General features: G+C 43.6%; 1 protein-coding gene and 1 long non-coding RNA gene across 2 annotated transcripts; one reads left to right on the top strand and one right to left on the bottom strand.

Moving 5' to 3' along the window:
- Positions 1–6: 6 nt before the first annotated feature.
- TFIP11 (tuftelin interacting protein 11) lies at positions 7–10,177 on the top strand. Its single transcript, XM_029912635.1, has 12 exons — positions 7–212; positions 930–1,083; positions 1,773–1,929; positions 2,477–2,604; positions 3,197–3,349; positions 4,272–4,781; positions 5,471–5,577; positions 5,836–6,004; positions 6,219–6,462; positions 6,800–6,942; positions 7,300–7,465; positions 8,948–10,177. Exons 1-12 carry the CDS (start codon positions 16–18, stop codon positions 9,301–9,303), a joined length of 2,484 nt encoding a protein of 827 aa, XP_029768495.1. The 5' UTR covers positions 7–15; the 3' UTR covers positions 9,304–10,177.
- An 87-nt stretch (positions 10,178–10,264) lies between these two features.
- On the bottom strand, positions 10,265–11,862 carry LOC113407660. The gene is made up of 2 exons (XR_003370040.2): positions 11,188–11,862; positions 10,265–10,748 (listed from the first exon to the last, which is right to left on the bottom strand). It is a non-coding gene; the product is annotated as an uncharacterized LOC113407660 (long non-coding RNA).
- Positions 11,863–12,473: the final 611 nt, after the last annotated feature.

Consider the following 12,473-nt stretch of genomic DNA (forward strand, 5'->3'; position numbering starts at 1 on the left):
CTCTCCCAGGCCATCATGTCGATGTCCCATCTCTACGGCAAAGATGACGATGATGATGTGGAGATGGAGAAATTTGAAATCACGGACTGGGACCTGCAGAACGAGTTCAACCCCAACCGCCAGCGCCACTGGCAGACCAAGGAGGAGGCCACCTATGGCGTGTGGGCTGAGCACGACTCGGACGATGAGAGGCCCAGCTTCGGAGGCAAACGGTACGGGCAGTTACCAGTGCCCTGCAAACCCTGGCAGGACTGTGAACAATCTTCTCTTTGTTGTTAGCATAGCTGATAAGCTAAAGTAACAGTCCAAATGAGATACTGATTCCTTTGTGCAGTACCAATAGATTTCTCACTTTTAATTTGGTTCTTTTCTCTGTCAGTCTGCAAAGAACTATTTGGGGGACTCCTTTATAAGTTCTATAGGATATTTGATTTTGTAAGTTTTCCTATGAATGTAACTCTGTCACTTGATGTATAGAGCCTGATTCAGAAGGCGAAGCTCTCCAGGAAACTCTGCTACTGTGGCCAGTTTGAGATTGTAATGGCTTTGGAGGGTATCTGTGTGGAGAGGGGTGGGGTTAATATTTAGTTCAGTGTGTTATCAAATGGACTGAATTCTTCATATATAGTTTGGTTCCAAGATTTGTTTCCTTATTGCCCAGTTAGTAAGGGGGTTGTGAGGGGGATCACCAGTGTGCTAGGTTACAACTCATTAGAGAGAGCCTTGCGCGCACACTCAAAACCAACGTTTTCCATAATGAAATATCAGAAGTTTGAATTTAACAGCTTTTACTGCTATTTCTTAACACTGAGTTTATTTTGAAATCAGGAAAAACTGCATCAAGGTGTTTCTGAGTGTGTGCATTTCCAGTTCTGATTCAGTGGAACTGTGTTACAACAGCATGACTGTGAAATCCCTTTTTTGTGCAGCTCTCGGGACTACTCAGCCCCCGTTAATTTCATCAGTGCGGGACTAAGGAAAGCTGCAGCTGAGGAAGTGATAGAAGAAGACTCAGATGAGGATGAGAAGCCCATTAAGCAGGAAGAATTCCCTAAGGAGTTTGTACCAAAGAAGTTAAAAACAGTGAGTTATTCATAAAAGTATTAGACCTATTTAAGTTATTTACGGCGCGCCAGCCACGGTACAGTCCAGGTACTGGCTCAGTGATACAGCAGCTGAGAAGGGAGAACAGTGGCTGAGTAAGATCACAGAGCCGCTTGTGATACTGGTTTGCAGTCGAGGGAGGAGTTTCCCTTGGCTTTTCTTTGTGTATTTTGATGGATTGCGTATGTTCTTGGGAGCTTCACTCCTCCCCAGGCCTCTTAAGCCCCTTCCCTTCATTGATACTCATTTTGAGTTGAATGAGGTTGAAGTAAATGAATGTCCAGGTTTTGCTTCCACCCATCAATGATAAATATTTTTCAAATTATTTCTTTTCACAGTACTAAATGTGACTAGCATAAGCAAATTACCAATTAAATGGATTAAAAATCAAAATCCATTTTTCGACTGTTCAGATGCAAAATATCAGGAACCAATTTATTTCCGCCCACAATAGAGCCTTATAGATCAGCCCATAATGGGAATGGGGCTACAAACCCCCAACTCCAGCAGTGGGCCTAGGGGGCTCTCTGACGGATACTTCGAAGAGCAGCACAGAGTGCAGGCTGGTGAGGCTCCTCAGGGGAGGTCTCATCTTGAGACCGATGGCGAGGAGCTTGGTGATTATATCACTTATCTGGTATTGGTTTCTTTTCTTTTTCTTTTAACAGGGTGGCAATTTCAAACCCAGCCAGAAAGGATTTATAGGAGGGACCAAATCTTTCATGGACTTCGGCAGCTGGGAGAGACACACCAAGGGAATAGGGCAGAAGCTTCTTCAGAAAATGGGTTATGTCCCTGGTAGAGGGCTTGGAAAGAATGCTCAAGGTACTGTGTGTTTTCCCCAAGAGTGTGGGCCTGAGATGGGGATTCTGTAAGGAAACTGCAAACTTGGTTCTTGTTTGCCTACCTCTCCTTCAGACTAGTTGGATCTTCAAGATCAAATCCAGTTGTATTAGTTTTAAATAATTACAGCAGTAATTAGATGAAATTGACATGTGGTGGGAGACTGCACAATCTCTGATTATGTAGCATGAGGAGGAGACAATAGGAGGGAGATTAAATTAAAAGGCATTCAACTTGGAACAATCAAAGGGAATGCTATTTTGTGCAGTGTATGGAATTCATTAGCATCGGTGGTCAGAGGAACATGCTACAGCAGGTTTTTAAAAGTGCCTGAAAATTTTAGGGCCACCAATAACAATGTGTAACTGCAAAATACTGACACTGCTGAAGACAGAATGCCAGACTGGATGATCTGTGCCAGTTTGATAACACTCTTTTTCCTATGGTGACCTATTTACAGCTTTTCCTGTTCAAATGGTTAGACTCCCCTTCCTAGCTGACGTTCACTGACTGTTCTGAAACTCCCCAGGTATCATCAATCCGATTGAGGCCAAGCAAAGGAAAGGCAAAGGAGCCTTGGGAGCATATGGCTCTGAACGAACCAGTCAGTCCTTGCAGGACTTCCCTGTTGTTGACTCCGAGGAAGAAGCTGAAGAGGTATGACTCTTGGTCTGTCTGTTTCACTGGGTTAAGGGCTCACTCTGTGTTGAAGACTCCCATCGCAATGTTATGTGAAATCAGGCTGTAGTACTAGGGCATTCTCCCATGTCGGGGAAGCCATTCAGCTCAGTGGCATGCAGGAAGCTGAAGTTAGATTCCATTCCTCGTGTGTGTGTGTGTGTGTGTGTGTGTTTTTTTTTCTCTCCCCCATCCCTTGAAAGAGAAACTTATGCTAATGGCTTTGCCCTTGCTGCTGGAATCTCACTTGCTAATGCTCCGGGACTGGAAAGCCTGTTTATTTGGCTGGGCTAATGGGAACATCTGAAGGTATTTTTTCCCTCTGTCCTGGGAATAAGATCCAGAAATGTACTGGTTAGGACCATCTGTAATATGTTTGACTCAGCCACAGAATTTCAGCCAGTAACCTGCCATTCAGCTTTAATCTTTGCCTATCTTTGCCCATTGTTTTTCTAGACTGCATTCTTTAAGGGACCTGAGCTGAAATATTCTTGTGTAAAGAATCCTATGACAGACTTGCATGGCTGGCCAGCAACCTGCATCTCTGGTCTGACTTTGGCTTTTTATTTAGGAATATCAGAAAGAGCTCAGTCAGTGGAGGAAGGATCCTAATGGAGGCAAGAAAAAACCCAAATATGCCTACAAGACAGTGGAAGAATTGAAGGCCAAAGGCAGGATTGGCAAGCAGCTCACAACTCCTCAAAAGGAACTATCCCAAGTTAAGGTAAGACCAATATCCACAGCAATGATATGTTTAAATCTCTGGGAGATTAGCATCTGCCTAAGGTGCATCATCCTCATTATAATCCACAAGATACTTAGCAGAAAATCTGCAGAACATGTGGCAGGATCTTGTTGCCCCTCTGAGCAAAAGTGCTGGTTCTGCGAGTACTTAAGAATCATTGACAAACATAACAGAGGTGAGTCATAAGCTTTGGTTATTGACAGGCTAATGAGAACCAAATTCTCAGCCCCCTGAGGGACAGTGACTGGACTTGTCCTTGGTGCAGCCAGTGAACTTCTGCTTGTCCGAAACAGGGCCGCCCAGAGGATTCAGGGGGCCTGGGGCAAAGCAATATCGGGAGCCCCTTCCATAAAAAAAAAAAAAGTTGCAATACTATAGAATGCTATACTCTCGTGGGGGCCCCTGCGGGGCCCAGGGCAAATTGTCCCACTTGCCCCCCCCTCTGGGCAGCCCTGGTCTGAAATCCCAGTTCTTGAGGTAATAGAATTGCTTAAGACTTTCCTCCAGACGCAGCATGCAGTTCCTTATGTTATAAGGTGACTTGTATTTACAGTCTTGTGAAATGGTAGAGGGGAAAACATAGTCCTTTCTCTCCAGATACAGGCAGATAGAAAAGACCTTTTCTCTGCTCTTATTTCTGCCCCCACCTCCTAATTTCCTGTGACTCCAAATCCTTAGCGAGGCTATAACTGCATGGAGTGCAGTTGCTTTTGAGAGAGACCCAAAGTGCTGCATCCTCAGTTTCAGTCTTCTCGCTCAAATAACTTGGTTATGTTAATAACAACCGGAAGCTGCTGAATTACCAGGATAGCTTCCAGTCTCAATCCTGGGTAATGGATTTCCTTCGAATATTAGTATGAACTCTGGCTGTTTAGACATACTTGTTTTTGTTTATTGGAAGGTTATAGACATGACTGGCCGGGAACAAAGGGTTTATTACAGTTACAGTCAAATCAGCCATAAGCACAATATCCCAGATGACAATCCTCAGCAGCCACTGGGCAAAGACTCCAAGCCCCAAGCATTTGCCTTGCCAGAACTGGAGCACAACTTGCAACTTCTCATCGACATCACAGAGCAGGAGATCATCCAGAATGATCGGCAGCTGCAGTACGAGAGAGACATGGTTGTCAACCTGACCCATGAGATACAGAAGATGTCTGAAGTCCTCTCGCATGAGGAGACAGCAATTAGCAACCTCAGCAAGGTCCTGGAATTGGTGGAGGAATGCGAGAGGCGAATGCAGCCTAACTGTGACAATCCACTTACCTTGGATGAATGTGCAAAGATTTTTGAGACCCTCCAAGATAAGTATTATGAGGAATACAGGATGTCCGATAGAGTGGACCTGGCAGTAGCTATCGTCTTTCCTCTCATGAAAGATTACTTCAAGAACTGGGATCCCCTCAAGGTGAGTACTGGGTTTGGCTTCAGTATTTTATCAGTTAGGACTGAAAAGATTTTTGTAGTTTGCTTTGATTGAAAAGTTGACTAAACGACCATAGGAAATCATTCAGTTTGTTCATGGTCTACTGTGGTAAATGTATGCATGCAAAATGTGGGAGCACTCTTAACCTGCTAATAAAAGGAGGGCTGCTGACATTACTCACTAAAGCTGAAGGCCAAGATTTTCTAAAGTGACTGGAGATTGTGGGAGTCTCAATGTTTGGAGACCCGTTATCAAGGGACCTGATTTTCAGAGGCTGGTAGTGCTCAGAAGAAACAGTAAATGGCAAGACAAGTCCCTTTCCTTGTACTGCATGGGAAATCCACCTTGGCAACTAAAGGGTGTGCTGTCCAGCAAGTCATGCCATTTAGCACCTGATAGATAAAACATATAGTATCGTATCTATAGTATGTAGCTTTAGCTTTTAAAAATCTTATTTCTCCTTGCCCTGGTATCTTTGGTTTATATTAAATCCACTCCAGGGTTATACCCTAGTGGGAGACTGTCTGCCACATCCTGTCAGCTTGCTGTTTGTCGGCAGAGGGGAGGCAGGTCTCTCTCCCTCAGCACATTACCACCACCCCACTGCTTTACATGCTAATGGGCAACCATGAAAGAAGTAAACGCTGCCCTGGCTCATTTTTTCTTTTCAGGACTGTATGTATGGCACAGAAATTATAGCCAAGTGGAAAAGGCTTTTAGAAAATGATCAGTTGTTATCGCACAGTGGGCAGGACCTAGCAACGGATGCTTTTCACAGGTAACCAATAAACCAATGGTACTTGTATGCAACACCCTCAAATGATGGTCAATTGGGGATGGAGAAGAGTGGGTGGAAATGCACTTTCCAGATGATGCTCTTTAATGAGCTGAAGTGTCTGTTAAAATCCAGCTGTCAAATGTAAACAAAGTAGCCTTTTTAATTCCCTGAAGTCCTCTATAAAAGATAAACTAAATGTTTAACATTCACTTCCACCAGACCTAGGCTGTAGCTTAATCTTGACTTTGATTTTTCCAGGCTCATGTGGGAAATGTGGATGCCGTATGTAAGAAACATAATAACACAGTGGCAGCCGAGAAACTGTGGACCAATGGTAGATTTCTTGGACAGCTGGGTGCATGTTATTCCTGTTTGGATATTGGATAATATTCTGGATCAGCTTATCTTCCCCAAACTACAGAAGGAGGTAAGATGAGAAGCCACGCTCTGAACCAACGTTCAAACCACCATGAGTTACGAATATTTGATAACCTTTTCATTTTGGAGCCTCAGGGCAGCATTATTAACAGTGGGATGCTTTCATTATAATTTTGTGTGCATTTGGCAGAGAGGGGCTCAGCTGCTTAGGAGTCACTGGATAGATTTATTTCTATTGCAGTAACTTTTTTGTTTGTTTCAAGGTTGAAAACTGGAACCCTCTGACAGACACTGTCCCAATCCACTCTTGGATTCACCCCTGGCTTCCACTGATGCAGTCTCGCTTAGAGCCATTATATTCTCCAATCCGAAACAAGTTGGCAAATGCACTGCAGAAATGGCATCCCAGTGACTCCTCAGCCAAACTGATCCTTCAGCCCTGGAAAGAAGTGTTTACACCAGGATCTTGGGAGGCTTTCATGGTCAAAAACATTGTGCCTAAACTCGGTGAGGCAAGCCAAAGAACAGAGTCTCACACAGCCCCCCTGATGCCATCCAAAGTAAAACTCAGTGTACTGTTTTAAGATGTATGCTTCTAGCAGAGAGTAGCACCCAGTAGAGATTTAGCATACTTGCCTTTTTGGAGCCAAGGATGGCTTCTGTAGCTATTCAGATTATCCAAACAGTTGAAAGAGTTTGAACCCTGTTAGGCAGCATCTTTGGTTTAAGTCCTCTTCGATCACTTAAATTGCTAGCTGAATAGGTTGAAGTACTTCCTGCAGTTTAAAGCAGGCAATGTGCCAGCAGAGCAGTTCCTATTCTGACTTCTCTCTTCTCTCCCCAGGGATGTGTCTCAATGAGCTCGTTATTAACCCTCACCAGCAGCATATGGATGCATTTTACTGGGTGATCGACTGGGAGGGGATGGTCTCTGTGTCCAGCCTTGTTGGACTTCTGGAGAAACACTTCTTCCCCAAATGGCTGCAGGTGTGTAGTTAAGAGACTAACCAATGAACTGTTTGCTTTAAAGAACAAGCCAATGATAAGGTGGTGGTGAACGGCTGTGAGGGACTTGGCTCTCTGGCTGTTGCCCAGTGAAATATTTTATTGGTTAAACTCAGAATTCCAACTCCTGCCCAGTGTGTATTGCATGGCAGAAATGGCTTGAACGTTAAATGCAGACATTTCTTAGTGATGGCTCCGTGTATATCAGATGGAGACTCTGCTTCTTTAGCAGATACAGATCTACAGTCCCTTCTTGTTAGTATAAGCAAATTTAGAATCAAACTAATTGATCCATGTTTGTGCCGCCCCGTTGATGTGTGTTTTTCGATTTCTTTGCAGGTGCTGTGCTCCTGGCTAAGTAATAGCCCCAATTATGAAGAGATCACCAAGTGGTACCTTGGTTGGAAGTCTATGTTCTCAGACCAGGTGTTAGCACATCCATCGATCAAGGACAAATTTAATGAAGCTCTTGATATCATGAACCGGGCTGTCTCTTCCAATGTCGGTAAGTAACTTGTTGTGAAGGGTTCACCGTTTCTATCCTACCTAGTGCTTCCCAATACAGCAGTACTTGATTCTTGTGTATGAGTTTCTATTCAGTCAGAACCCCTGCTAACTACACTTTCCATACATCCTGCCACCACTCATGAAAAAATACTTTGCTTCTGTGTCACAAATGTGTGGCACTAGACTGCTGTTCTGATAGCTGCAGTTGACTGAAATATAAAATTTTTTTTTGTACAGTTACTTTTTCCATATTTAAAGGGCAGAGGTGTAGAGATGTTAAGTGTCTTGTATCTGTGTGTTTATATGTCAGTGATTAACATAAGAACGGACATGCTGGGTCAGACTAAAGGCCCATCTAGCCCAGTATCCTCTCTTCTGACAGTGGCCAATGCCAGGTGCTTCAGAGGGAATGAACAGAACAGGGAATCATCAAGTGATCCATCCCATTCCCAGCTTCTGGCAAACAGGGGCCAGGGACACCATCCCTGAGGGGCCATTGTTCAAATACTTGGTTTCTAAAGCTACAGTTTGTGATCTTTGCTTTGTGGTGAACACTGGTGCTTCTTCCCAGCACTATGGAAGTGTCCAGGAGGAAGCACTGTTGGGAATTAGTACAGCTAGTTAGCAGCTGACAGGATTGTGTGGGGAGAACTAAACACATAAAAGGTGCAAAACTTAAGAGAAGAATAAAGTGTCTCTGAAACCCACTTCCCTGTTTTGTGTGTCCTGCCCCAGCAGTGAATCAACATCTTACCCTGCTTCTTTTAAAGTTTTGTTGTATAGTCCTGTGGGCCCATGGCACAGTACAGAAGGTAGTCCAGAGTCAGTCTTGAAGGCTGCTTTATATTCCTATAGTAAAATGATGAACCAGATACACAGCTATAGGCGTACACTGTACCATACTGGGAATTCACCTCCTCTGAGACACTCCTAGAATGGTACTCAGAACAGCCACCAAGTGACGTAAAGCCTCTCTTTGTGTGTGGAGTTGCTGATTGATGTTGAGCTCTTTACGGCTACTGAACTGCCTGGCTTCTCAGCAGTCACTCTGTCTAACCTGCTAGTAGACAGCTGGTCTGATTGCAGGGGCTTGGGTTTGGATGGAGCATGGCATGTTTGCCCAGATTTCCCTCCGTTTCTAATGGCATTGCAGTGGAGCAACTTCCTCCAAGCGTCCCTGTCCAACCTGTTCTAGACACTCTGGTGAGATTCAGTGACAAAGGATTGTTTTAAATCCTGCCATTTGTCATAGTTCAATAGAATTGATTCAGAGAATGTTTTGCCTGAATATCCTGCTATCTCTTTAGCATCAAATACTGTAAAAGATGTACAATAGCATTTAAGACTCCCCCCCGGACTCTGTCCCACTGGGCTAGGTGTATGCTGCACCCCTGACATTCAGCATTTACGTTCATCACTGTATCCTGTTCAAAAATGGATTGGAACCTTGTCTTCACCTGTTTCACTCTTTCCCAAACAGGTGGCTACATGCAACCAGGTGCTCGGGAAAACATTGCCTATCTCACTCACACAGAGCGGAGGAAAGACTTCCAGTATGAAGCTATGCAGGAGCGGCGAGAGGCTGAGAACATGGCCCAACGGGGCATAGGCATGGCTGCTAGCTCTGTGCCAATGAATTTTAAGGACCTCATTCAAACAAAAGCAGAAGAACACAATATCGTCTTCATGCCTGTGATCGGGAAGCGGCATGAAGGAAAACAATTGTACACATTTGGACGAATTGTGATTTACATTGACAGGGGCGTTGTGTTTGTACAAGGAGAAAAGACGTGGGTGCCAACCTCTCTTCAGAGTCTCATTGATATGGCTAAATAAGGATCCTGCTCTGTGCCAGGAGCATTGTACATAGTAAGTATTGTCAAGATCCCCATGCTAACAGCTGTTTAGTGTGACTGTCTTACAATAAAGAGGTGACTTGACTTCGTAGATCTGATGGATTTTCAGCTCTGTAGGATTTTTAAGAGTGCTGTTCAGACAGCGCACGGTAAAGTTAGCGTTTAAAAGGTGCTGTTGAGTGAGAGAGACAAGCAGTTGTCACCCTTTAAACTAGATTAGCAATCATATCAGCTATGCAAAAATGTATTAATTTCTCACCTAACAATTTCCCATGAGGCAACACCTGCACCGCTAAAACCCTCACGAAAAATGTTTGTGCAACTTGCTTGGCTGATGAAATCATGCTTCCTGAATGCCAATTCAATGTGTGGGTAATTCGGCATTTCTTTCTGGTTTTAGCTTCACCCTTGCACTGGAATCCTACAGGCAAAGCCTTATGATAGGTAATGTCAAACACAGGCCTCAGCGTGGGTGGGTGGTGATGCTTCAACAAACTTAGAGGACATCTGCCTGGAAGAACTTGCTCAGTATCTCTGTACGTATTAGTGATGAGTTGTTTAAGGCCCGACTCTTCCTGTCTAGAGGTACTCAAGATCTGGATCATCATGCAAGAATGCAGTCAGTAGCTGACTTTCCATAGCAGTGCACAGGGAAAGCCCCCCTGGAGGCCATGGCTTCTTGATGCAGTATTTTTAGCTGTGGTTGAGAACCCCTTAACCTCTCAAATCCTTGAGAGAGAGCATCTCATTCTCTCTGTTCTGTAGCGGGTCAGACACAACTGAGAATAACTTGCTGATATAAAATACAGATCTAAACTTCTACCTCGCTGAAGGCCAGCCTTGATCTGGGAGGTTACAGAAAGCAGGCCCAGGCTTCTAGGAACTGGTCAGTTCAACACAGTCACTTTTTAAAGCACAAGATACAAGTGTTCAGCAAAATGGAAAAAGAACTAGTATGACTTTATTTAGTGAATAATAAATAGTGTAAGCTAAGGTACAGATTAAAAAAAAAATCACTACCTCTGAGAAAAACCTGTCGCATTAAGCTCTGTTTGCAGACACTGCTGCTGCCTTCAAGATTTCTGGCTAAATATGTTAGCCAGCCCCCACTTTATATTGATAGTTGTGGTAAGTGAGCTTAACATCCCCTTACTGTAAGTGAATGTAGCCCTGTAAAAACAGGCACAAACTCCAGGGAGTAATTAAAGGTTCCATTTAAAGCATGAAACAACTCCATTTGTCCTATTTCCTGATAATCTCCAGGTCATCACATTCCGGGTACACGGGCTCTTCCTGAAACTGCCAGGCTTCTGGTGGGAGCTCCTTGAGTTTTTGTAAAGGAAACCAGTGGATGGAGGTGTCATTAAATATATCCATATACTGAGGATGAATTGGAAATGCAGCTTCCTCTGTCCCTTTTAAAACCTAGACATGGTTGAACAGCATAATTATGCAAGATACAATAGAACATGGTTTCCATAATCAAAATCAATCTTGGTAAAATATGTATAAACTAGAAACCGTAGGAAGCCAAGCTAAAACCTTGCATGCAATGTGTCATCCAGCCCTTAAACAGCTGAGCTGGGCTCCTGCCAGACCCCTTTAGCTCTAGCACAGTGGTTTTCTATCTTTTTCATTTACGGACCCCTAAACATTTTTTATTTGAGGTGTGAACCCCTTTGGAAACCTTAAACAGTCTGTGGACCACCCCAGGTTGAAAACCACTGCTTTGGCATGCAAGAACCAACAAAAGGGATTATTACAAAAATTATGTAACTGTTCTCATTAATTTATCATCAATATCTAGAGACTGAGGTGACTATCCAATACAATATATTCATGTTTCTTAAATAGTAAACTGTACCTTTGCTATGTAAAAATAATCTCGCTCTAATATTCTTGCCAACAACCTAGAAACAAAGATAAACATTAGTACTGGAACCAATTGACTTTACTGTTGATTTTGTCTCTTAATACAACATGCTTCCAAAACACAAATTAAGTTAGTTAACCCACGAGGCTGAAGTTGTACAGAACGTATAAAATGTCTATTCCAAGGAAAGGACAGATGAAGCCCTTAGCATCAGGCTTAGTTTAGATAGATGGAGTATACCTCACTACTTATTTCTATGCGCATGTGAAAACTAGAAAAAGCAACTGGGCCTGTACAAGGGGCAATTTTGAACACATTTAAATATTGGTTTGTAATGAACTCAAGTTATTCTGAGGTCTGCTCAGACATTACAGGAGTATGGAGAAAAAGGACAAAGTCACAGAGAAAGGCAGAGGCTGCATGTTTAGAAAGTGACATGTCCCAAGTTTACCAGAGCATGGTCTTGCTCTCCAACAGGTGATCTTCGCCCATAACCTTTCCAATGTGAGGAGTGGTCTAGACATCTAGCAACTCCAGTCGGGAAGGTTGAGCTAATGTAATAGCAAGGATAAACAATTTCTTTATCTGCCCTTGACATGCTTCTTGTACCTTGGGGGAGGGATAGCTCAGTGGTTTGAGCATTGGCCTGCTAAACCCAGGGTTGAGAGTTCAATCCTTGAGGGGGCCACTTAGGGATCTGGGGCAAAAGCAGTACTTGGTTCTGCTAGTGAAGGCAGGGGGCTGGACTTGATGACCTTTCAGGGTCCCTTCCAGTTCTAGGAGATAGGTATATCTCCATAAATTATTTTTATTTATATTATATTAACTTGCAAAATAGTCAGTTTGGAGGTACAGTGTAGACACGCTCATGCGCGTGGGCCCACTGAAGCCTAGTTTGATTCCAATTGAATCAGTGGCAACATCCCATGAGCCAGTGGAGCAAGGTTTAGCTCTGTGGCTAAAATGGGTTTATAACGCAACACTTCTGGTTCTGTTTTCAATCACAGATACATATATTAATCTTTCCCTGCTGTGCCTGCCCACAAGCAGAAAAGTGAAATGTATAAACATTGAGAGCTGCACTGCTCGGGTGACTGAACCTTGCCCAGTCTCAAGAACAGGAAGCTAGAGGCCTCCCAAATTGTCACTGTTCTAGAGAAAAGAGCCTCTCACCTCAGCAGTGTTGTAATCCCCAAAGCAGGGTGCATGGAAGTTTAATTGACTAGATCTCATCTGAAAGGCCACAGACTTGGCAGCAAGTCAAAGCTTTGTTGATA

The sequence above is a fragment of the Terrapene carolina genome, unplaced genomic scaffold (assembly GCF_002925995.2).
Source record: "Terrapene carolina triunguis isolate 2854851 unplaced genomic scaffold, T_m_triunguis-2.0 Scaffold234, whole genome shotgun sequence".
Taxonomy (NCBI): Eukaryota; Metazoa; Chordata; order Testudines; family Emydidae; genus Terrapene; species Terrapene triunguis.

Bases quoted from the DNA above. Each gene is read 5' to 3' on its own strand.
- TFIP11 (XM_029912635.1), top strand. From the start codon at position 16: ATGTCGATGTCCCATCTCTACGGCAAAGATGACGATGATGATGTGGAG. The intron at 1,930-2,476 runs GTACTGTGTGTT...GAAACTCCCCAG, and splicing joins GCTTGGAAAGAATGCTCAAG to GTATCATCAATCCGATTGAG. The intron at 4,782-5,470 runs GTGAGTACTGGG...TTTTCTTTTCAG, and splicing joins AGAACTGGGATCCCCTCAAG to GACTGTATGTATGGCACAGA.